Genomic DNA, 26,772 nt, shown 5'->3' with positions numbered 1-26,772 from the left:
ATCCCACTACTGGGCATATACCCAGAGAAAACCATAATTCAAAAAGACACATGCACCGCAATGTTCACTGCAGCACTATTTACAATAGCCAGGTCATGGAAACAACCTAAGTGCCCATGGACAGACGAATGGATAAAGAAGATGTGGTACATATATACAATGGAATATTAGTCAGCCATAAAAAGGAACGAAATTGAGTCATTTGTTGAGACGTGGATGGATCTAGAGACTGTCATACAGAGTGAAGTAAGTCAGAAAGAGAAAAACAAATATCGTATATTAACGCATGTATGTGGAACCTAGAAAAATGGTACAGATGAACTGGTTTGCAGGGCAGAAGTTGAGACACAGATCTAGACAACAAATGTATGGACACCAAGGGGGGAAAACCGTGGTGGGGTGGGCATGGTGGTGTGCTGAACTGGGCGATTGGGATTGACATGTATACACTGATGTGTACAAAATTGATGACTGATTAAAAAAAAAGTCCTTTGGAGGAGTTGTCAAAAATTAACGACCTCTCATAGCTGTCCTGCAGGAGGTACGACAAAGTGTTAAGACAAGCCTTTTGATGCTCAAGGAACTTAAAGAACAGAAAGGAAATAAGAAAATTAAAGATGATCAAGGTAAAAAAGAAGAACAGTATATGATCTCTACCTTATTCTGAATGATTAACGTTGATATATATGATTCATAATAAGGTAGACAGCTAGTCATTGATTAAATGAATAATATATTTCCCACACTCAGTGCTGTGCTCCTGCCATCTGTAAACTGGTGCCCACGAATGTCCTTTGTCTCATTATTAATGCATGAGCTTTTTTCATATTAAAGTTGTAACTCTTTGTCATACATTTACTGTTTACTTTAGTATGAAATATCTTTCAGTACTTTTATGGTTTTTCATATTTAAATATTTAACCTACCATGATTTATTTTTGTGTATGTTATGAAGTAGTATTTTTTTCCCACATAGTAATCAAACTGCCCCAACATTTATTTATGGATTCTGTATTTGATTTCCTTGAGTTGTTACTTGATAATCCCTATACAGAGCTCCACTTTAACTGCTATAACTTTATAGCAGTTACATTTTGCATTTTGGTATCCTATAGGGAAACCCTTTTCAAATTTTCTTTTTAACTGGCATTACTTTTCCATATTACCTTTGAAAATAACTTTTAAAGTAATAAAACAATTCCTTTTACATTTCCATTGGAACTCAATTTGTACATTAATTTTGGGCAAATTACTATTTGAAAAATATTGAGTCTTCCCATGCATGAATGACTTCCCATTTGTCTCTATTTTATATTTCATATCCTCAATAAAGTCTTATAGTTTGCATATTGCTTTTAAGCCTAGGCATTTTATATTTTTCATTATATATATACTAACATGTTATTGCTAGTTGTAACATAATAAGAAATATGTACTTGGTTTCTACCCCTGGTTCGTGACACAGAGTTCCTAAAATCTTGTAATTTCCTGAGGGACAGGGGCACTAGGAGCATCTTTTGTTCCAATATTTGGTTTTTGACACCAGTCCTGACACATAGCTCCTAAGTCCCTTGGAATTTCCTGGGAGATAGGACCAAGAGTTTTTTGTTCTAATGAGGTGACTCTTGGTGGGTTCCTGAATAGGTTCCGAATGGGGGGGCTGGTCACTAGAAAGAAGCCATGATTAGAAGCCTGGAACTTCCAGTCCAGCCCCCATCCCCCTCATCCTCTGGTGAGGAGAGGGGCTGGAGACTGAGTTAATAATTAATCATGCCTATGTGATGAAGCCTCCAAAAACATCCCTACAGTACGGGTTCAGAGAGCTTCCAGGTTGGTGAACACACATCCATGTACCAGAAGGGTGGCACACCCCAACTCCATGCGAGCAGAAGCTCTTGCACGTGAGTTACTTACAGACCTTGCCCTGTGCACCTCTTCATCCTGCTGTTCATCTGTATGTATCCTTTACTATATCCTTTGTAATAAACAAGGAAATGTGTTTCCCTGAGTTCTTTGAGCCGTTACAGCAAGTTACTGAACCTGAAGAAGGGGCTGTGGGAATCCCTTCTTTATAGCCAGTAGGTCAAAAGTACAATGACAATCTGGACCTTTCAACTGGCATCTGAAGAGGAGCAGTTTTGTGGGGTGGAGTCCTTCATCTGTGAGGTCTGTGCTAACTCCACGTAGTTAGTGTTATAACTGAATTGTAGGACACTTGGTTGGTGTCTGGCGAGTCGGAGAACTGGTTGGTGTGGGAGAAAAATATCACGCATTTGGTGTCAGGAATGTTATAAGCAGAGGGAAACAGTAGTTTACCTTTACTAGTATAGGAGAAAACAACTGATTTTTATATGTTTACATTTTATCTGATCATTAAGTTCTCAGTTTTTCTTTTTATTGTGAAAAATTATAATCATAAACATAATTAAACAGAATAGTATAATGAACACTCAGGTGCACGTCATCCAGTTCCAAAACTTATCAACATTTCTAACTTTATTTCATCTAAACATCCACTTGTTTTTGTTCTTTGAGTATATTAAAGCACATTCTAGACTTCATATTTCATCTACAACTATTTCAGTATGTATAGCAAAAGATAATTATTTTTAAACATAACTACAATGCCAAAAAATTCAATGTAAATTGGGAACAAGTGTATAAATTTTTTCTGTTAAATCAATATGTCAATAGATATACTATAAATGCATTGGGCTCTTACAGAAAAGGTGCTTGAAATAAACAGAATAAGAATAATATATTAATTCTACCAGATTAAGAAGAAAAAGTAAGGCATATGTGAATTTTCTCTTGAAATGTCTGAGGCTTGCTTGCCAACTACATGTTTGTTTTACAGCTTTGATGAGGTATAACTGACATACAATAAAATCCTCCCATTTTAAGTATGTAGCTCATTGAGCTTTGTAAATATATAGTCATCCAATTATCAGTATAATCACATTTTAGAAACTTCTATCATCCAAAAAATTTCTCTAAGGCTTTTCTACAGTCAATTCCCACCCCTAATACTTTGCATCATTTTGCTCTTTTGAGGATTTAATGTAATGAATCATATAGTATGTAGCCTTTTGCTTCTGACTTCTTTCACTTGGCATGATGTTTCTGAGATTCAACCATGTTGTTGTAAGTACCAGTAGTTCCTTCCTTTTTACTGCCGAATAGTATTACACTATATGGATGTATGAAGTGTTGTTTATCCATTTACCAGTTCATGGATATTTGTTGGGTTCCATTTTTTGACTCTTATAGATACTGCTGCCATGAACAATGATATAGAAGTCACTGTGTAGACATATGTTTTTATTTCTTGTGGACAGATACCAAAGAGTGGAATTCCTGGGCTATATGGTCAGTGTATGTTTAACTTCTTAAGAAAATGCCAAACTTCTTTCCAAAGTAGCTGTACCATTTTGTGTTGCCACCAGCAATGTGTGGCTGTTCTGGTTGCTTCACATCCTTATCAATACTTGGTATTGTCATTATCTTCCATTTTAGCCATCCTATCATTAGTTTTAATAGTTTAGTAAATTCACTTTGATTTTCTAAATATACAACAATATCGTATGCACATAGTGATAACATTTCTTACTGCTCTGTCTAGAACCTCTAAACTACTAGCAAATAACATCAATAATTACAGTCATCTATGACTTCATTTTTATTTTAACAGAAATACTTCCAGTATTTTATTGTTAGGATCTAACTACATTTGCAGTTAGTCCCATTAGGAAGTGTCCTATTTTAGGATAAGTTTTTATCACATATGGATACTGAATTTTTATCAAGTGTTATTATGTTTTTCAGCATCTACTTTGACTTTCTGATGCAATGAACTAACCTAATACATTTCCTAATGTTGAATTATCCTTACATTTGTGAAACAACCCCTAATTAGATTTTTTTGATACACTACTTGGGTTTCTCCTGCTATACGACTATATTTGATTTACTAAAATTTACGTTAACATTTGTAAGTAAATTTGGTCTAGAATAGCATTTCCCGAAGTTTGTTCCATGGGGTATGTGAGTACATGTTTGCGGTAGGGTCGGGAGGACAAAAAAATTAATTCTCCATTTCTTCCTAAGTCAGATAGGGGTAAAATACATCAAGAGACACAGAGAGAGATGGGTTAAGGTACTATTAGGAAGATTAAATAAGATAATGCCCAGAGTTGCTTAGTAAATGAATGAGCTAGGATTTCAGCCCAGGCCAGTAAGAGTCATCCTTGTGACCACTACACTCTGTTATGTCTGTTATTAAAAGATTACACATAGGGCTAAAACAAAAACAAAAACTTCTTAAAACAAACATTGTAATGTAACAGAGCTAGAGATTTACATTAATTTTTTTTTAATCCTAAAATGATGGGTTCTCCTTTATAATGAACCCTTTAAAAGGAATTATTCCAATCTGGACAAGAAGTTAGCCTACCTGAGTATGATTGATTGCTATGTGGTTGCCATGGAGAGGTGACTGACGATCCTTCTCCTTACTGTGCCGACTGCTCTGCTTACTACGTTGTAGTTGCTGCCTCAGTTTGGCAATCTGCTTTGGGGAGAAGGGAGGAGAAGCAAGGAGAGAACAGAAGTGAATACCAAGCTTTAAGTATTTATTTCTTTAATTTTAGATGTTAAAAAATAAAATTTTTATCAAAGATTTCAAGAAGAGGCAATATTTCACTACAATGATTTATTCTCCAAGTTTTAATAATCAAAACTATTGAAAATAAGAAATAAATATATGCTACAAATGCTTCACTTACACCATTCAAATATTGTTGGTAAATACATAGACTAAATTTCCCCAGATTATTTCATATTTTACCTTTGTAACACCAGCAACATCTTCCCCTTTAAACACTTTTTCTAAGGTGAAAAACTAGTATTTCACATGCCTATTGATTCAAGTCAAACCCAATCTCTTAATGTAGGGACCTCATTAAGTTTTTAAGTTCCCATCTTATATAAACAAAAATGGATCTGGTAGACCAATTACTAAACACTTTAAAATTGTAAATCCCATGGTGTAAATCGTATGGCATTTAGCATTAGTTACTTGTTAGTATTTAATATCTTACTATTATATTACACTTAGTCACAAAATCTTTATTTTCCAGCTTTATTGAAACATAAATGACATATAACATTGTGTAAGTTTAAGGTGTACAACTTTTTTTTTTTTTTTTAAATAAATTAATTAATTTATTTTTGGCTTCATTGGGTCTTCATTGCTGCAGGCGGGCTTTCTCTAGTTGCAGCGAGCAGGGGCTACTCTTCATTGCAGTGCGCGCAGGCTGTCATTGCGGTGGCTTCCCCTGTTGCCGCGCATGGGCTCTAGGGTGCACAGGCTTCAGTAGTTGTGGCATGTGGGCTCAGTAGTTGTGGCTCACGGGCTCTAGAGCGCAGGCTCAGTAGTTGTGGTGCACGGGCTTAGTTGCTCTGCTGCATGTGGGATCTTCCCAGACCAGGGACTGGACCTGTGTCCCCTGCACTGGCAGGCGGATTCTTAACCACTGCACCACTAGGTAAGTCCCTGTACAACATGTTGATTTGATGCTATTATATATTGCAAAATGACACCACTGTAGCATAAGTTAATACCTCCATCCCAGTACATAATTACCATTTCTTTTTGGGGATGAGAACATTTGAGATTTACTCTTTTAGCAACTTCCAAGTATATATAATACAGTATTATTAACTACAATCAAAATTCTGTACATTAGATCCCCAGAACTTACTCATCTTACAATTGGAAGTATGTACCCTTTGACCACTCCCCTTTTCCTCTACCCTCCAGTCTAGCAACCACCACTCTACTCTCAGTTTCTATGAGTTTAGCTTTTCTTAGATCCCACAAACAAGTGATACCATACAGTATTTGTCTTTCTTTGTCTGACTTATTTCACTTAGCATAATGCCCTCAAGGTTCATCAATGTTGTTTACAAATGGCAGGATTTCCTTCTTCCTCATTGCTGAGTATATGTACCACATCTTCTTTATCCACTTCTCCATTTACAGATACTTGGCAACAGTGACACAACTTTTCAAAACAAATATAACTCAGGAGTGTATTCTCCTAAATGGAACAGTAAAACTCCCAGACTTAAGGCTTAAGAGAAAAGTCATTTCTACAATATGGCTTGGAATTCATTAAACTATTAACATATTTTAGGTGTTGTATAATCTTCTTAAACTGCTAGACCTGAAGTAAAATATACCTGAGCATTTTCAAAGGGAATCATTAGCAATTTGGGGGAAGTTACTTAATATTGGTATTACTTTCCTTGTAGAAAAGATGACATTATTCAATTAATAGGTACTCCTTGAACACATACAGTGAGCTCAGTTTTATGTTACCTACTAGGCAAAGTGCAAATACAAAGTAAAGTGTGTAAAATACATTGATTTCCTCAAAGAGATGTTAGCAAAATGCTTACTTGGAATAACCATGGCAATAAAAAGCAAAATAGTTGCTATTGAAGCCTGTTAATGGTCAAGGGGAAATGTATATAGGTTGCTGGGAAAACTTACAAACAGAAGAGAAGCAGCATGGAAGAAAATAAAGCACCTAAAAGAATAATCTATATCCTTTCTTTTAAGTAAGATCCTCTAGTTTTTTGAAACTCTTTGTAGCTTATGGACATCCCATACAATTTCCTTGCAAAGATATATAAATAAGATTATCTATGTTAATATTTGTGTTCCTTGCTCTCTGTTGAAATGACATCATTTTCTTCTAGAGAACATTAATTTTCATGAGAAAAGGAATCAAAATTAGTAGGTAATCATTATAAATCAAGAGAGATTATACTCTATGATAAAAATAAATAGAATTTCAAATTGTACAAGTTACTTAATTAGGATGGGGTATAAAATTAAGTGTTTTCTGAATATTAATGATGTTTCAGTGGTTTTTCAAAACTGGCAAGAGCTTGTAGAGAAGAGCCCATAATGCTTACAGATTAATCAAAGCAATTTGTACTTTTTCATTTTTAAAAATAATCTTTAAAAATAAACAAACAAAAATAATCTGAAAATTGATCAATCCTAATCACTCTCTTTTTAAAGGCCTTTGAGATATCATATTAAGCCAGAAAAGTTTTTGTTCTAAATAACTTTACCAAACCCCTGAAAACAAAAAGCATACATAATGGTACACACCTTACTTTGCTTGGAATATCAACTTAAACTATGCAACCTTATAGTTTCCACACAATACTGTTTATCTTTGGATTATAACATAGTTCTGCTTTTGTTTACAACTTAGAAGAGATCAGAGTAAAAAGGAAGCCCATCTTACTAAATATATATACTCAAAAACATTACAACTCTTACTCAAGAACCACGTAAAATGAAAACAAGATACAATAAATCCTCCTTTGCTTCAGAATATAGGAGGTTCCTGTGTTATTTATACCACATTCAGAAGAGGGGCTGACCTATATAACAACTGCAAATATTCTCACCTCCCACAGCTTTTACTTAGAATTTCCCTTCTCTTTTCCCTTTGATGCTCAAGAGCCCATGGTCATCCGAAGCCGTCTCTTCTCCCTAAGTTCAGTACCAGTAGACAGTAGACACAAAGGTATCTCTGGGAGGAAGGGGCAGAGGGAGTTGTAATTTCCACCCTACACTCACACACCCCTCCCATCTCATCCGTAGTTCCAAACCTCTGCCTAAGACAACCTCTCTAATCAGTCCCATGTTCCAATGCATCACACAAAGCTCTTGGTCCTCACTTTGGTGGGCCTACCCACCCTAGTTACTACAATGAAATGCCCATACAACCTTCCTTTACAAAGGGAACCCTAAGTAATACTGACTGGATTTCTTAAACTATAGATGAATCTTACTTGTGTTTCTAAATATTCATTAGCAATGCTGTGGCCTTAAGGAAAAAATTAAGAATGGACCTTGAGGGTATTATACTAAGTGAAATAAGTCAGACAAAGAAAGCCAAATACTGTATGATCTCACTCATATATGGAATCTGAAAAAACAAAAACAAAAACAAAACAACTCACAGAACCAGAGAACAGGGTCTGGTGGGGGGCAGAAAATGGGTGAGGGTGGTTAAAAGGGAACAAGCATCTGGTTATAAGATGAGTAAGTTCTGGGGATGTAATGTAAAGCATAGTGACTCTAGATAATAATACTCTATAGTATATTTGACAGTTGCTATGAGAATAGATCTTAAAAGTTCTCACTCCACATACACAAAAATTATAAAAATGTGGAGGTGATGGATGTGTTAACCTTCTCGTGGTAATAACTTTACAATATATACATATATCGAATCATTATGTTGTATATACCTTAAACTTATATAATGTTATATGTCAATTATATCTCAATGAAGCTTAAAGAAAAAAAATTAAGAGGGAAGTAGATAGGAGCATTCTTTAAACATGAAAGGGGTCCTAGGCACGTGAGCTCCAAAGTTTAAAAAAGTTAGGGACTAAGTAAGCCTGGGTCACAAAGAAGAAATAATATTTGTAGAGAGAAGAATTAACATAAATACTCACAAAGAAATGACTAAAATGTTTGTGGGATTAGATGAGGAAAAATTAGAGACTGGCCCCACTTAAAATCTAAGAACTAGGAACACATTTCACTGTAAATTTTTGGAAACCTGATAACATCACCCTTGTTTATTTGCTATATTTGTCCTGTTAGTTTCCCCCACTATTGTTAACATTTAAAAACAGGAAAAAAGGGCTTCCCTGGTAGGGCAGTGGTTAAGAATCTGCCTGCCAATGCAGGAGACACGGGTTCAAGCCCTGGTCCGGGAAGATCTCACATGCCGTGGAGCAACTAAGCCCGTGCACCATGAGTACTGAGCCTGTGCTCTAGAGCCCACGAGCCACAACTACTGAAGCCCGTGTGCCGCAACTACTGAAGCCCGTGCGCCTAGAGCCTGTGCTCCGCAACAAGAGAAGCCACCACAATGAGAAGCCTGCACACTGCAACGAAGAGTAGCTGCTGCTCGTCGCAACCAGAGAGAGCCTGCGTGCAGCAACAAAGACCCAATGCAGCCAAAAATAAATAAGTAAATAAATAAATTTTTAAAAATAATGATAATAAAAATAAAAACAGAAAAAAACTAAACTCTGAGTCTCAAAAGACTGGTTGAGTACTTTTGCCTCAGGTAGTGAAAGGGAGGGAGGGTAATATTTCTCAGAATGGATTCTATAGTAGGCCAAGGAACTGAGACATCTTAAACAGACTAAGTGGCTGCAGTAGGAAGGGAAGCAAGATCCTGGGGCTTTTGAAAGAGGAAAAAAAAAGTGAGAAGAGAGCTGGACTAACGCCAGGAATGGCACTTTGTCACTTGCATTTATATGAATTCTCTCATTCATTTCTCAATAAAAACATATGAGATAGGTACTATTATTATCCCCACTTTATAGGTGAGGAAACTGAGAGGTAGGAAGGTTAGCTTGTTGAAAGCCACAAAGTGGTGAAACAAGTATATGAACTTAGGAAGTGGAATTCCAGTCTGCTCTCTTAATCACTATTCTGTATTGCCTAAAGGATCAAGTTAATAACTCATAAGGAGATAAAGAAATCTTACAAAAAGTGAGGACAGACATACAAATGGGAACAACACACAAATGACAATAGTTGAACTGTTAAGAAAAAAAGGCCCCCAAACAATTACTAAAGATATTAACCCAACAAATTTTTCTGAAAATATAGTTTCAGAAGTTATGAATCTCAAGCTGTTATTCTCTTTTATATGAAAAAAAGAATATGTGACAAACTTTAGTGCTTGTAAAGATCAGTGTCTCAAAAGAAAGGTTCTACAGTCTAAAACAAATTTTACACATTATATCCTTTGACAGTGTCCAAAGGAATTTAAAATGCAACATTACCTACTCTAATACTAAAAATAAAAATTTAAAACTTCTTTTTGTTTAAATATGAATAATTCATGCTGTTTTCCTGTTTTTCTAATGAAACCCTAATGAAATAAATGCTGTTCATTCAGCCCTCTGATATCCAAATGCACAAACATAGGCATACGTATGCACAAACGTGCATATATAAAGAACACATATATGTAAGCACATACACATGCACAGGGAGTTGTCACCTGCATGCACATCACCTTTACACATGCCCACGGACAGACATGCTTGCCCACATGCAGACTCACACAAACCCCCACCCCAGTAACAAAGAGAGATTTACAGAGATCCATCCCCACAAATATAGCTAGCTTTGGGACAATTGTTATACACATAAAATAGTTTTTAATACAGACATGTATCTACCAATGAGGCATACTTGTCAACAGAGGAACGTTGACAACAAAATCAGACTAACATTTAAAGAACACTTGGTTCATAAACCCACTAGATTCCACAGATACATTGTAACTGTTTTACAGACGAGGAAACACTTTGAAAAATAAAGTACCTTTCCCAAGGTAACACAGCTAATAAATGGCAGACCCAGTCCTTTAGCCTTTAGTTTGTAACCCCTTTCTATTACCTATCAGTGCTGCTGAAAGTAATACTGTGTTAACGTTCGCAAATAACTACCAGTCACTATGTATTGGCTCATAATCTCAACCACTTCGCAAAGTAACTTCCTTTCTTAATGCTGGAGATATTGCAAGATGTGAAACTGCAATAAAGGTGAACAAAAATTTGATGAAGCAATTAACTGACTACATACTAACTTACTGATATATTTCTTTTTCGATAAGCAGTTTAATAACCTTAAATATTGTTCATGTTGGATCCAGTTTTAAACAATGAAAATATTATAAAACATCTTTACAATTCAATTTAATGTGGACTCAGAATTTATTGGATAAATATTTGTATTTTTAAAAGACTTTACCACATAACTAAATAAGAATTCTTCAGACTGTTGTTTTTTAGGTCCAGAGAAAATATTATTGCAATTTTCCCCTAGTATAGTATGATAAAACAATTTTTTTTTCATTAGGGCAGAATGTATACTCTTACTAAAACTATAAGGAAACTTTTATTTTTCTTACTTAAAAACGGAAGACCACAACAATATTTATTAATCACTATTTGATCAGAAGCAAGAAACTTCCCTAATCATTTTACTTAGAGAAAAACTATCCCAGTAATGAGAAGAGGGCTTATTGGTGAGATAAAGAAGTAATCCATGATTCTTCCTTTTATCCACTGAAGGACTTAAGAATAGTAAACTCACCTTTTGCAACTTATCTTTATCAAAATCAGAAATAGTATAAAGTCAAAACAACAATACAGTCATATTTATATTCTCTCTGGGAACGTCACCCTCTGGGATAAAGAGTAGGTTTACTTACTGCTTACTATAAAAACAGTGGATTCTCCAAGTTCTGTTTCTCTTCTACAACGTGATCTACTTTATGTGTAGGCATCCATTTAGGCCCTCCCCATCACCCCCACTGGACTTGGGGTTCAGGGGAACTAATGCAAACTCGATAGTCTTGATACCTGCTGTGCGGTGAATAATAAAGTCCATTGTCTCTAAACCACGACCCTCATGACTTCTGCCAGCATCCATGAAATAGTAAAAAGCTAACTTATTAGGTTATAAGTAGGAAAAAATCAAATCCGAGACGTGGAGGGTATACTTCCTCTTTTGCCTCAAATGAAGAGAAAGGAGTTTTAATGGAACAACTTGAAAGGACTGATTGTTCCTCACAGATAAGAAGACCGGATGGACTGGAACATGACTCCACCCCAGATACTGAAAATGTTGAGCTAGGATGATGGAGATTTACTCTTGCTTTAGAATCAGCCTAAACTCCCAGATATTAACCAGATTTTTTTTAATGTGCAAGCTTCCCAGTAACCATTTGGGCAATTTGAAAGTGAGAGTCGTAGTGGAGGGTTGTCTTAGGTCCTACTTAAGAGGACCACCTAAAAGGGTAATCAGAGCTCAGCAGCTGAGAAACTGAATGTTATTTCTAGAATTCTAGAGGCTAAGGAGAGAGTAAGATAGAAGTGTAGGTAAGAGATGTGCAGCAACAAGGGATGTCCAAAGAACCCAAGAAATTACTCTATAAAAGAAGGTCAGTTTTAAAAATCTGTCAAGCCCAGCTAATTGACAGCCATCTGATAACAGTACCAGTCAAGTAGGAACATTTCTATTCCCCTTACCTCTCCCTCTCTCCCCCAAGCTCCAACTCCAGAGGGGTCAGAAATCGTAGCTATGGAGTTAGGAAAGAGGTAAGCAAGAAAGACAAAAGGAGCCTCTGGGATCCCTTCACCCATGAAGTCATTCACCTGCAGTAGGCCCTAGCTAGAAGAGGAGTAGCTGCAACCATGAAATAAGTAGGAAGCTTTAACTACTACGAGAGATTGGAAAGCATGTTCACTTGAAGGAATCATAGGTGTGTAAGAGCTTCTAGTTTTGCACCATACACAAGAGATGAACTTCTCTCACTGAATAAGGATAGTGGGAGTTAATATAAAGTCCTTTTGTGATTATCTCTTAGTTGATTTTGCTAATATGTAATTAAGCTCTTTAAAAAGTAGATTGTATCTACTCTTTCTTTTGAAATTCTAGATGCTTTTACACAATATTGAGCATACAGTCTTATTCATTTGATGCTATTCCATGAACAAATGCAGTGCCACTACAGGCTGATGATGTATGCTAAAAAATATATTTAAAATTTACCTTTCTTCTCTTTTACCTCTATTAAATGTATACAAATCAAGTACCATAAAAACAGAAATAGAGTCAGATGTAGAAAACAAACTTATGGTTACCAGGGGAGAAAGCAGTGGCAGGGGGGAAGCGTGGAGGGAGAGATAAATTGGGAGACTGGGATTGACATATACACTCTACTATATGAAATAGATAAATACTCTGTAATGACTTATGGGAAAAGAATCTGCAAAAGAGTGAATATATGCATATGTATAACTAATTCACTTTGCTGTACAGCAGAAACTAACACAACATTGTAAAATCAAGTATCCTCCAATAAAAATTAAAAATAAAAATAAAAGCACCATCAACAATAAAAAAGTGATAAGTACTAATTAAATCCTTATAATTTGCTTAGCAGACTTCTTAAACTGTAGTTATGCTTTATAAATTAATTTTAAATTGTGTTATGTAAACAGGGAACCACATATCTAACCAATGGAAAAGTACACTTAAACATTTGTTTGGTTTGTAAAATATAAATAAAGGTTGGGTTAACGTCCCTACAGTAAACATAATTCAAAGGAGGAAAAGTAATCTTTTCATAAAAGAAAATGACGTCTCACTTGGATTCATTTCCTTAACATGGACACAACCCATAACTTCACTGTATACTGGTATCAATTAGTTTCTGACAAATGTGTTGATAATCTGTTTCCCATTTTTTTGTAGGTAATCTTTTTTCTAATTGCAAGAATGAGTGAGTAAGTGTGTGTGTGTGTGTCCTTGATCTACAACTCAGTTTACCTAGGGTGGAAATTTTTTCTTTGTCCTGTTTATCCTTCGTGGAATTGATGGGCTTTTTCAATATGAAGACACATCACTCTCCAAATCTAGCATATTTTCAACCTTTAAGAAATATCTCTTCCCGTTGCTTCCATGTTTTGGCTATCGTAAATAGTGCTGCTATGAACACTAGGGTGCATGTATCTTTTCGCATTAGAGTTTTCTCTGGATATATGCCCAGGAGTGGGATTGCTGGATCATATGGTAATTCTATTTTTAGTTTTTTAAGGAACCTCCATACTGTTTTCCATAGTGGCTGCACCAATTTACAATCCCACCAACAGTGCAGGAGGGTTCCCTTTTCTCCACACCCTCGCCAGCATTTATTGTTTGTAGACTTTTTAATGCTGGCCATTCTGTCAACCTCTATCTTTTTATTCTGTATTCTAGCTGATTTGCTCATCCAGACTTTCTCAGTTGAGACTTTTGATTCACTAATTCTCTCTTCTGCTGTGTCAATTTAAGCCATCAAAGAGTTTATTTTTAATTTCCCCAACTTTTATTATATATAAGACTTAGAAAGGATCCTTTCTCATTCTGCCTGTTCTTATTTACTTCTGTTCTCATTGTGAGCTACTGTTTCATTTGAAATTCTTAAACATTCTTATTTCTGAATTCTTTTTTGGGATTGTGTTCTTATTCTTAGTTACTCAGATATGACTCTATTTAATGTATCTGCTGTCTCTTATGGCAATAGATTTCCTTACATACCCTAAAATACTTACTTGCAAGTTCTCTGTATGTGGGAGTTTTATACTTAGTGAACTCTTTACTGCCATATTGTTTCATGGTTGCTCAGACTAGTGCTTCAGAGTTGCATAGCTTCAGAGCAAAAGTCTTAAATCAGGAAGATTGGGGCTTTGCTCCCGCATGGGTAGAGCTCTATTCCAGACGCCATATCCACACACAACATATTTTGGTTACTATTTCCATTTTTGTATAGAGGCTTGTCTGGCCCACAGGAACACCAACAGTGTCAGGTGGAGTTTTTTCAGGTCTAGTTTTACTACCTGGAAACATGGTCCCAGTTCCCTGCTTTATGCAGACAGCCCGGTTCCAATCTCCCATTTGCAAGATATATTTGACTCTCTTAAAATGTGTAGTCTCTTAAATTTGGCTTAACTCACAGAAACCTGGCCAACACGATCCAGATTTCTGTGAGTCAGATAACATCAACATCCACTCATCACTAAGGACTTCCCTTCTATTCATGGTCTGCAGGGGTTTTCCTTGTCTTAAATGTACCTAAAATATATTTACTTATGTATTTCTTTGAAAAATTTTCACATTGTAATTTAAAAGCTTGGAGCAAAGTGGAAGCAGACTATTCAGGTGCTTTCACTGACACTTAAATCAGAAATCCAGATGCAAACTATCTGAGGGGGAGAGCATGTATGTGACTCAGGAAGAATGGATGTGATACAGCTGAATTTGCTGCCAAGACAAGGAAGCAGGTCAAAAGTTGTTTGTCAAAAAAAAAACACCGAACTTTAGTAGCATATAACTGAAAACAAATAGTACTATTTCAATAATAGTTTTGGCTTTCATAATTTCCTCAGATTCCAATTCTGTCATCTTTTATAACTATTCTTATTTTTACTTTTAGTCTTTACCCATGTACTCATTTTTCCAGCCTCAGTTATATATCATTTAAAATTTAATATCTACCATGGACATAACATGGAAAACCTACTAGTCTTTTATGTTTATTCCTTTTTTTTCATCTTTATTGAAATATAATTTACATTCCCTTAACTTCATCCATTGTAAGGGTAAAATTCAATAAGTTGTACTCACTTTGTAGTGTTGTACAAAATAATCACAATTCAGTTTTAGGACTTTTTCATCACCCCCAAAATTTGCTTTGAGTCTATTTGTAGCCAATCACCCCTACCCCCCACCCCGTTCCAGCCACATGCAACCACTAATGGGCTTTTTTTCCCTCTATAGATTTGCCTTTTCTGGCATTTCAATATAAATGAAACCATACAATATGTAATCTTATTCATCTGGCTTCTTTCACTTAGCAGGGATTGGCAAGCTACAGTCTGCAAGCCAACTCTAGCAGGCCACATGTTTTTGTAAATAAAATTTATTGGAACATAACCATGTCCACTCCATATTGTCTATGGTCGCTTTCACACTACAATAGTGGAGTTGAGTAGTTGCAACAGAGGCTCTGTGGCCCACAAACCATAAAATATTTACTATCTGGCTTTTTACAGAAAAAAATTTGCTGACCCTTGACTTAGTAAAATGTTTTTGAAGTTCATTCCCATTGTAGCATGTATCAGTATTCAGTATAGTGTTCCTTTTCATTGCTGAACAGTATGCTATTGCATGAACACATAACATTTTGTTTATCCATTTACCAAACAGTGGATATTTCAATATTTTTTAGTTTTTAGCTATTATGAATAATTCTGCTATAAATGTTTGTGTAAATGTTTCAGTGTAAACATGTGTTTTCATTTTTCTTATACAGACTCCTAGCAATAGAATTGCTAGGTTATATGCAAAGTTTCTGATTAACTTTTAAAGAAACTGTCAAACTGTTTTCCAAAGTTGGCTGTATCATTTTATATTCCCAACAATGTCTGAGGGTTCCAGATGCTCTTCATTCTTGCTAACACTTGGCATTTTCTGTCATTTAAATTACAGTCATTGTAGTAGGTGTGTAGTTGTATCTCATGGTTTAAATCTGCATTTGCCTAATGTCTAATGAGGTTGAACACCTTTTCATGTGGTCATTTTCCATCCATACAACTTTGATGAAATACTTCTATCAAAGTGTCTTCCCCTTTTAAGTGCATTGTCTTCTTATTGATTTTTAAGAGTTCTTTATATATTCCAGATATAAGTCCTATATCAGATATGATTTGCTAATATTTCTGCCTGGGGCTTGTCTTATTCCTTTAGTCATGTAGTGTAAATGTTCATTTAAATGAAGTTCAGTTTTTTTTTCTTTTATGGCCTTACTCCTGGTGTTGTATCTAAAAATGCCTTGCCTAATCCAAGGTCTTCTAGAAGATCTAAAATTTTAGAGCTTATATTTAGGACTATGATCCATTTTGAGTTCATTTATCTCTACAGTGAGCGTCAAGGACCTAACTATTTTTCCTATATATGAATATGTAATTATTCCAGTACCAGTTATCAGAAACACTGTCCTTTTCAACTGAATTGCGTTGGCAGCTTTGTCGAACATTAACTGACCATAAAATATAAGGGTTTATTCATTGATTCACAATTTTGAATCATTTATCTATATTTCTTTCTTCTTTATGCTAATATTTTGCCAAATTTATTAATATAGATTTATATGAAAGTATTGTAATTGTACCATGCAAGTCCTCCAAATTTTTCCTTCTTTTCAAAATTACTTTTGCCCAATCTAGGCCCTTCGCATTTCCACGAATATTTTAGTACTAGCTTGTCAATTTTTACCAAAAACAAAAACCCTGGGAAGAAAAAAGGAATTATACTGAATCAATTTGGGGAGAATTACCATTTTAATAATAATACTGAGTCTTCCAATCCATGAACAAACTGTCTATCCATTTATTTAAATCTTTTAAAATTTTGTCCAGCAGTGTTTTGTTTTCAGTGTATAAATCTTGAACTGCTGTTGTTTAATTTATTCCTAAATATTATAATATTTTTGATGCAACTGTAATTGTTTTCTGATTTAGGGGATTGTTCATATCTAATATCTAGACAAATACTTGATTTCTTTCTTTTTTTTATTATCTATTTTACACATATTAGTGTATATATATCAATCCCAATCTTCCAATTCATCCCACCACCAGGCCTTCCCACGCTAACCCCCCTTTGTGTCCATATGTTTGTTCTCTACATCTGTGTCTCTATTTGGGCCTTGCACACCAGTTCATCTGTACCATTTTTCTAGATTCCACATATATGTATTAATATACAATATTAGTTTTTCTGACTTACTTCACTCTGTATGACAGTCTCTTGGTCCATCCCCATCTCTACAAATGACCCAATTTCGTTCCTTTTTATGGCAGAGTAATATTCCATTGTATATATGAACCACATCTGCTTTATCCATTCATCTGTTGATGGGCATTTAGGTTGCTTCCATGACCTAGCTATTGTAAACAGTGCTGCAATGAACATTGGCGTGCATGTGTCTTTTTGAATTATGGTTTTCTCTGGGTATATGCCCAGGAGTGGGATTGCTGGGTCATATGGTAATTCTATTTTTAGTTTTTTAAGGAACGTCCATACTGTTCTGCATAGTGGCTGTATCAATTTACATTCCCACCAACAGTGCAAGCGGAGAAGATAGCGGAGTAGAAGGACGTGCGCTCACTCCCTCTTGCAAGAGCACCGGAATCACAAGTAACTGCTGAACAATCATCGACAGGAAGACACTGGAACTCACCAAAAAAGATACCCCACATCCAAAGACAAACAAGAAACCACAATGAGACGGTAGGAGGGGTGCAATCACAATAAAATCAATTCCCATAACTGCTGGGTGGCTGACTCACAAACTGGAGAACACTTATACCACAGAAGTCCACCCACTGGAGTGAAGGCTCTGAGCCTCATGTCAGGCTTCCCAACCTGGGGGTCTGGCAAAGGAGGAGGAATTCCTAGAGAATCACACTTTGAAGGCTAGCGGGATTTGACTGCAGGACTTCAACAGGACTGGGGGAAACAGACTCCACTCTTGGAGGGCACACACAAAGTAGTGTGCACATCGGGACCCAGGGGAAGGAGCACTGACGCCACAGGAGACTGAACCAGACCTACCTGCTAGTGTTGGAGGGCCTCCTGCAGAGGTGGGGGGTGGCTGTAGCTCACCGTGGGGACATGGACACTGGCAGCAGAAGTTCTGGGAAGTATTCCTTGGTGTGAGCCCTCCCAGAGTCCGCCATTAGCCCCACCAAAGAGCCAGGTAGGCTCCAGTGTTGGGTCGCCTCAGGCCAAACAACCAACAGGTAAGGAACCCAGCCCCACCAATCATCAGACAAGCGGATTAAAGTTTTACTGAGCTCTGCCCACCAGAGCAACACCCAGCTGTATCCACCGCTCCCATCAGGAAACTTGCACAAGCCTCTTAGATAGCCTCATCCCCCAGAGGGCAGACAGCAGAAGCAAGAAGAACTACAATCCTGCGGCCTGTGGAACAAAAACCACATTCACAGAAAGACAGACAAGATGAAAAGGCAGAAAGCTATGTACCAGATAAAGGAACAAGATAAAACCCCAGAAAAACAACTAAATAAAGTGGAGATAGGCAACCTTCCAGAAAAAGAATTCAGAATAATGATAGTGAAGGTGATCCAGGACCTCGGAATAAGAATGGAGGCAAAGATCAAGACAATGCAAGACATGTTTAACACAGACCTAGAAGAATTAAACAACAAACACCTACAAGAATTAAAAAACAAACAAACAGAGATGAACAATATAATAACTGAAATGAAAATACACTAGAAGGAATCAAGAGCAGAATAACTGAGGCAGCAGAACGGATAAGTGACCTGGAAGACAGAATGGTGGAATTCACTGCTGCAGAACGGGATAAAGAAAAAAGAATGAAAAGAAATGAAGACAGCCTAAGAGACCTCTGGGACAACATTAAACGCAACAACATTCACATTATAGGGGTCCCAGAAGGCGAAGAGAGAGAGGAAGGACCAGAGAAAATATTTGAAGAGGTTATCGTCGAAAACTTTCCTAACATGGGAAAGGAAATAGCCACCCAAGTACAGAAAGCGCAGAGAGTCCCAGGCAGGATAAACCCAAGGAGAAACACACCAAGACACATAGTAATCAAATTGACAACAATTATAGACAAAGAAAAATTACTGAAAGCAACAAGGGAAAAATGAGAAATAACATACAAGGGAACTCCCATAATGTTAACTGCTGATTTCTCAGCAGAAACTCTACAAGCCAGAAGGGAGTGGCATGATATATTTAAAGTGATGAAAGGAAAAAACCTACAACCAAGATTATTCTACCCAGCAAGGATCTCATTCAGATTCGATGGAGAAATCAAAAGCTTCACAGACAAGCAAAAGCTAAGAGAATTCAGCACCACCAAACCAGCTCTACAACAAAGGCTGTAGGAACTTCTCTAAGTGGAAAACACAACAGAAGAAAAGGACCTACAAAAACAAACCCATAACAACTAAGAAAATGGTAATAGGAATATACATATCGATAATTACCTTAAACGTAATTTATGGATTAAATGCTCCAACCAAAAGACACAGGCTTGCTGAATGGATACAAAAACAAGACCCATATATATGCCATCTACAAGGGACCCACTTCAGACCTAGGGACACATACAGACTGAAAGTGAGGGGATGGAAAAAGATATTCCATGCAAATGCAAATCAAAAGAAACCTGGAGTAGCAATACTCATATCGGATAAAATAGACTTTAAAAGAAAGAATGTAACAAGAGACAAGGAAGGACACTACATAATGATCAAGGGATCAATCCAAGAAGATGATATAACAATTATAAATATATATGCACGCAACATAGGAGCACCTCAATAAATAAGGCAAATGCTAACAGCTATAAAAGAGGAAATCGACAGTAACACAGTAATAGTGGGGGACTTTGACACCTCACTTACACCAATGGACAGATCATCCAGACAGAAAATTAACAAGGAAGCACAAGCTTTAAATGACACAACAGACCAGATACATGTAATTGATATTTATAGGACATTCCATCGAAAAACAGCAGATTACACTTTCTTCTCAAGTGCATACGGAAAATTCTCCAGCATAGATCACATCTTGGGTCACAAAGCAAGCCACAGTAAATTTAAGAAAATTGAAATCATATCAAGCATCTTATCTGACCAGAACGCTATGAGATTAGAAATGAATTACAGGGAAAAAGCGTAAAAAACACAAACAAATGGAGGCTAAACAATACGTTACTAAATAACCAAGAGATCACTGAAGAAATCAAAGAGGAAATCAAAAATACAATCCTACCTCAAGAATCAAGAAAAATCTCAAATAAACAACCTAACCTTACACCTAAAGCAATTAGAGAAAGAACAAAGAAACATATGGACACCAAGGGGGAAAGTGGCGGGGGGCAGTGGTGGTGGTGGTGTGATGAATTGGGCAATTGGGATTGACATATATACACTAATATGTATAAAATGGATAACTAATAAGAACCTGCTGTATAAAAATATAAATTTTAAAAAGTCTATGTGTTTGAAAAAAACAAAAACAAAACAGTTCAAGAGGTTCCCTTTCTCCACACCCTCTCCAGCACTTATTGTTTGTAAATTTTCTGATGATGCCCATTCTAAACAGTGTGAGGTGATACCTTCATTGTAGTTTTGATTTGCATTTCTCTAATAATTAGTGATGTTGAGCATCTTTTCATGTGCTTCTTGGCCATCTGTATGTCTTCTTTGGAGAAATGTCTATTTAGGTCTCTGCCCATTTTTTAACTGGGTTGTTTATTAATATTGAGCTGCACGAGCTATTTATATATTGTGAAGATTAATCCTTTGTCCGCTGATTCCTTTGCAAATGTTTTCTCCCATTGTGAGGGTTGTCTTTTCGTCGTTTATAGTTTCCTTTGCTGTGCAAAAGTTTTTAAGTTTCATTAGGTCCCATTTGTTTATTTCTGTTTTTATTTCCATTACTCTATGAGGTGGGTCAAAAAAGATCCTGCTGTGATTTATGTCAAAGAGTGTTCTTCCTATGTTTTCCTCCAAGAGTTTTATAGTGTCTGGTCTTACATTTAGGTCTTTAATCCATTTTGAGTTTTGGGTTTCTTTACATTTATTAATTTATTTTGTTTATTTATTTTTGGCTACATTGGGCCTTCGTTGCTGCGTGTGGGCTTTCTCTAGTTGCGGGGAGCGGGGCTACTCTTCGTTGTGGTGCACATGCTTCTCACTGCGGTGGCTTCTCTTGTTGCAGAGCATGGGCTCTAGGCACGCGGCCTTCAGTAGTTGTGGCTCGCAGGCTCTAAAGTTCAGGCTCAGTAGTTGTGGCACACCGGCTTAGCTGTTCCACGGCATGTGGGATCTTCCTGGACCAGGGCTTGAACCCGTGTCCCCTGCATTGGCAGGCAGATGTTTAACCGCTGCACCACCAGGGAAGCCCTTGAGTTTATTTTTGTGTATGGTGTTAGGGAGTGTTCTAATTTCATTCTTTTACACGTAGCTGCCCAGTTTTCCTAGCACCACTTATTGAAGAGTCTGTCTTTTCTCCATTGTATATTCTTGCCTCCTTTGTCAAAGATAAGGTAACCATATGTGCATGGGTTTATCTCTGGGCTTTTAATCTTATTCCATTGATCTATATTTCTGTTTTTGTGCCAGTACCATAGTATCTTGATTACTGTAGCATTGTAGTATAGTTTGAAGTCAGGGAGTGTGATTCCTCCAGTTCCGTTTTTTCCCCTCAAGATTGCTTTGGCTACTCGGGGTCTTTAGTGTCTCCATACAGATTTGAAGATTTTTTGTTCTAGTTCTGTAAAAAATGCCATTGGCAATTTAATAGGGATTGCACTGAATCTGTAGAATGCTTTGTGTAGTATAGTCATTTTCACAATATTGATTCTTCCAATCCAAGAACATGGTATATCTCTCCATTTGTGTCACCTTTGATTTCTTTTACCAGTGTCTTATAGTTTTCTGAGTACAGGTCTTTTACCTCCTTAGGCAGGTTTATTCCTAGGTATTTTATTCTTTTTGCTGCAATGGTGTATGGGATTGTTTCCCTAATTTCTCTTTCTGATCTTTCATTGTTAGTGTATACGAATGCAAGAGATTTCTGTGCATTAATTTTGTATCCTGCAACTTTACCAAATTCATTGAATAGCTCTAGTAGTTTTCTGGTGGCATCTTTAGGATTCTCTATGTATAGTGTCATGTCATCTGCAAACAGTGACAGTTTAACTTCTTCTTTTCCAATTTGTATTCCTTTTATTTCTTTTTCTTCCCTGATTGCTGTAGATAGGACTTCCAAAACTATGCTGAATAACAGTGGTGAGAGTGAACATCCTTGTTTTGTTCCTGATCTTAGAGGAAATGCTTTCAGTTTTTCATCATTCAGAATGATGTTTGCTGTGGGTTTGTCGTATATGGCCTTTATTATGTTGAGGTAGGTTCCCTCTATGCCCACCTTCTGGAGAGTTTTTGTCATAAATGGGTGTTGAATTTTGTCAAAAGCTTTTTCTGCATATATTGAGATGATCATATGGTTTTTATTCTTCAGTTTGTTAATGTGGTGTATCACATTGATTGATTTGTGTATCTTGAAGAATCCTTGCATCCCTGGGATAACTCCCACTTGATAATGGTGTATGATCCTTTTAATGTGTTGTTGGATTCTGTTTGCTAGTATTTTGTTGAGGATTTTTCCATCTATATTCATCAGTGATATTGGTAATTTTCTTTTTCTGTAGTATTTTTATCTGGTTTTGGTATCAGGGTGATGGTGGCCTCATAGAATGAGTTTGAGTGTTCCTTCCTCTGCAATTTTGGAAGAGTTTGAGAAGGACGGATGTTAGCTCTTCTCTAAATGTTTGATACAATTCACCTGTGAAGCCATCTGGTCCTGGACTTTTGTTTGTTGGAAGATTTTTTATCACAGTTTCAATTTCATTACTTGTGATTGGTCTGTTCATATTTTCTATTTCTTCCTGGTTCAGTCTTGGAAGGTTATACCTTTCCAAGAATTTGTCCATTTCTTTCAGGTTGTGCATTTTATTGGCATCGTGTTGCTTGTAGTAGTCTCTTAGGATGCTCTGCATTTCTGCGGTGTCCGTTGTAATCTCTCCTTTTTCATTTCTCAGTTTATTGATTTGAGTCCTCTCCCTGTTTTTCTTGATGAGTCTGGCTAACGTTTTATCACTTTTGTTTATCTTCTCAAAGAACCAGCTTTTTTTTAAACATTTTTATTGCAGTATAATTGCTTTACAATGGTGTGTTAGTTTCTGCTGTATAACATAGTGAATTAGCCATACATATACATACATCCCTACTTCTCCTCCCTCTTGCATCTCCTTCCTACCCTCCCTATCCCACCCCTCTAGGTGGACACAAAGCACTTAGCTGATCTCCCTGTGCTATGCGGCTGCTTTCCACTAGCTATCTGTTTTACATTTGGTAGTGTATATATGTCCATGCCACTCTCTCACTTCGTCCCAGCTTACCCTTCCCCCTCCCTGTATCCTCAAGTGCATTCTGTATATCTGAGTCTTTATTCCTGTCCTGCCCCTAGGTTCTTCAGAATCAATCTTTAATTTTTTTGTTAGATTCCATTTATATGTTCAAAGAACTAGCTTTTAGTTTTCCTGATCTTTGCTATTGTTTTCTTTGTTTCTATTTCATTTATTTCTGCTCTGATATTTATGATTTTTTTCCTTCTACTAACTTTGGGTTTTGTTCATTCTTCTCTCTCTAGTTTCTTTAGGTGTAAGTTTACATTCAGATTTATCTTGTTTCTTTAGGTAGGATTGTATTGCTATAAACTTCCCTCTTAGAACTGCTTTTGCTGCATCCATAGGTTTTGGATCGTCGTGTTTTCATTGTAATTTGTCTAGGTATTTTTTGATTTCCTCTTTGATTTCTTCAGTGATCTCTTGGTTAATTAGTAACGTATTGTTTATCCTCCATGTGTTTGTGTTTTTTACCTTTTTTTCCTGTAATTTATTTCTAATCTCATAGCATTGTGGTCAGAAAAGATGCTTGATATGATTTCAGTTTTCTTAAATTTACCAAGGCTCGATTTGTGACCCAAGATGTGATCTATCCTGGAGATTGTTCCATGTGCACTTGAGAAGAAAGTGTAATCTGCTGTTTTTCGATGGAATGTCCTATAAATATCAACTAAATCTATCTGGTCTATTGTGTCATTTAAAGCTTGTGTTTTCTTATTAATTTTCTGTCTGGATGATCTGTCCATTGGTGTAAGTGAGGTGTCAAAGTCCCCCACTATTATTGTGTTACTGTCGATTTCCTCTTTTATAGCTGTTAGCATTTGCCTTATGTATTGAGATGTTCCTATGTTGGGTGCATATATATTTATAATTGTTATATCGTCTTCTTGGATTGATCCCTTGATCATTATGTAGTGTCCTTCCTTGTCTCTTGTTACATTCTTTCTTTTAAAGTCTATTTTATCTGATATGAGTATTGCTGTTCCAGCTTTCTTGTGATTTCCATTTGCATGGAATATCTTTTTCCACCCCCTCACTTTCAGTCTGTATGTGTCCCTAGGTCTGAAGTGGGTCCCTTGTAGATGGCATATATATGGGTCTTGTTTTTGTATCCATTCAGCAAGCCTGTGTCTTTTGGTTGGAGCATTTAATCCATTCACATTTAAGGCAATTATCGATATGTATATTCCTATTACCATTTTCTTAGTTGTTATGGGTTTGTTTTTGTAGGTCCTTTTCTTCTCTTGTGTTTCCCACTAAGAGAAGTTCCTTTAGCATTTGTTGTAGAGCTGGTTTGGTGGTGCTGAATTCTCTTTCCTTTTGCTTACCTGTAAAGTTTTTGGTTTTTCCGTCGAATCTGAATGAGATCCTTGCTGGGTAGAGTAATCTTGGTTGTAGATTCTTCCCTTTCACCACTTTAAATATATCATGCCAGTCTCTTCTGCCTTGTAGAGTTTCTGCTGAGAAATCAGCTGTTAACCTTATGGGAGTTCCCTTGTATGTTATTTGTTGTTTTTCCCTTGTTGCTTTTAATAATTTTTGTTTGTCTTTAATTTTTGTCAGTTTGATTACTATGTGTGTCAGCGTGTTTCTCCTTGGGTTTATCTTGCCTGGGAGTCTCTGTGCTTCCTGAACTTGGGTGGCTATTTCCTTTCCCCTGTTAGGGACGTTTTCGACTATAATCTCTTCAAATATTTTCTCAGGTCCTTTCTCTCTCTCTTCTCCTTCTGGGGCCCCTATAATGCGAATGTTGTTGCATTTAATGTTGTCCCAGAGGTCTCTTAGGCTGTCTTCATTTCTTTTCATTCTTTTTTCTTTATTCTGTTCTACGGCAGTGATTTTCACCATTCTGTCTTCCAGGTCAGTTATCTGTTCTTCTGCCTGAGTTATTCTGCTATTGATTCCTTCTAGTGTATTTTTCATTTCAGTTATTGTATTGTTCATCTCTGTTTGTTCTTTAATTTTTCTAGGTCTTTGTTAAACATTTCTTGCATCTTCTCGATCTTTGCCTTCAGTCTTTTTCCAAGGTCCTGTATCATCTTCACTATCATCATTCTGAGTTATTTTTCTGGAAGGTTGCCTATCTCCACTGCATTTAGTTGGTTTTCTAGTGTTTTATCTTGTTCCTTCATCTGGTACATAGTACTCTGCCTTTTCCTTTTGTCGATCTTTCTGTGAATGTGGTTTTCGTTCCACAGGCTGCAGAATTGTAGTTCTTTTTGCTTCTGCTGTCTGCCCTCTGGTCGCATAGACTCTACCTTTAATCAGTTTTCACAACTGTGACAGCACATTAGATTCTCCTGCTAGCATTGGAAGTTCGGCTGCAGAGGCAGGGGGCAGCTATGGCTCACCGCGAGGACAAGGACACTGGCAGCAGAAGTTCTGGGGAGTACTCCTTGGCGTGAACCCCCCCAGAGTCCGCCATTCACCCCATCAAAGTGCCTGTAAGCTCCAGTGGTGGGTCGCCTCAGACCAAACAACCAAACACTTGATTTCTGTAGGTTGATCTTTTTTTCTGCAACCTTGCTGAACTTGTATTAGTTCTAGTAATATATTTGTATGTTCCCTATAATTTCTACATATAGGATCATGTATCTGTGAATGAAGGCAGTTTTACCACTTCCTTAACAATCTGGATTTCTTTTATTCATTTTTCTTGCCTGACTAGAACCTCCTGTGCAAGTGAATAGAAGTGGTGACAAGGTGACAGTGGACATCACTACCTTATTTCTTATCTTAGGAGGAAAGCATTCTGGCTTTCACCGTTGAATATGATATTCGCTGTACGTTTTTCATAAATGCTCTTTAACAGGCAGAGAAAATTCTTTTTTATTCCTGGTTTGTTTAGAGATTTTTATCATGAATGGAGGGTGCACCTTGGCAAATGCTTTCTGTGACTCTACTGAGATAATTATGCAGTTTTGTTCTTTATTTTATTAATATAGTGTTTATTACATTAATTGAATTTTGGATCTTAAAAGAACTTTGCATTTCTGGACCAAGTCGCACTTGCTTTTGGTGTATAATCCTTTATATAAGTTACTGGATTTGGTTTGCTAATATT

At 36.6% G+C, this 26,772-nt stretch overlaps 1 protein-coding gene across 1 annotated transcript in view; it reads right to left on the bottom strand.

Annotated features, from left to right (window-relative positions):
- Nucleotides 1–26,772, bottom strand: part of GLCCI1 (glucocorticoid induced 1) — a 97,190-nt gene that overhangs the window by 31,671 nt on the left and 38,747 nt on the right. Inside the window, exon 4 of the mRNA XM_036862948.1 lies at nucleotides 4,454–4,570. Coding sequence (XP_036718843.1) covers nucleotides 4,454–4,570 — 117 coding nt within the window. The remainder of the gene's footprint in view (nucleotides 1–4,453; nucleotides 4,571–26,772) is intronic.

This window comes from Balaenoptera musculus, chromosome 9, assembly GCF_009873245.2.
Source record: "Balaenoptera musculus isolate JJ_BM4_2016_0621 chromosome 9, mBalMus1.pri.v3, whole genome shotgun sequence".
In the NCBI taxonomy this organism is placed as follows: Eukaryota; Metazoa; Chordata; class Mammalia; order Artiodactyla; family Balaenopteridae; genus Balaenoptera; species Balaenoptera musculus.
The sequence above is the reverse complement of the archived record's forward strand: the minus strand, read 5'-3'. Positions and strand labels throughout refer to the sequence as shown.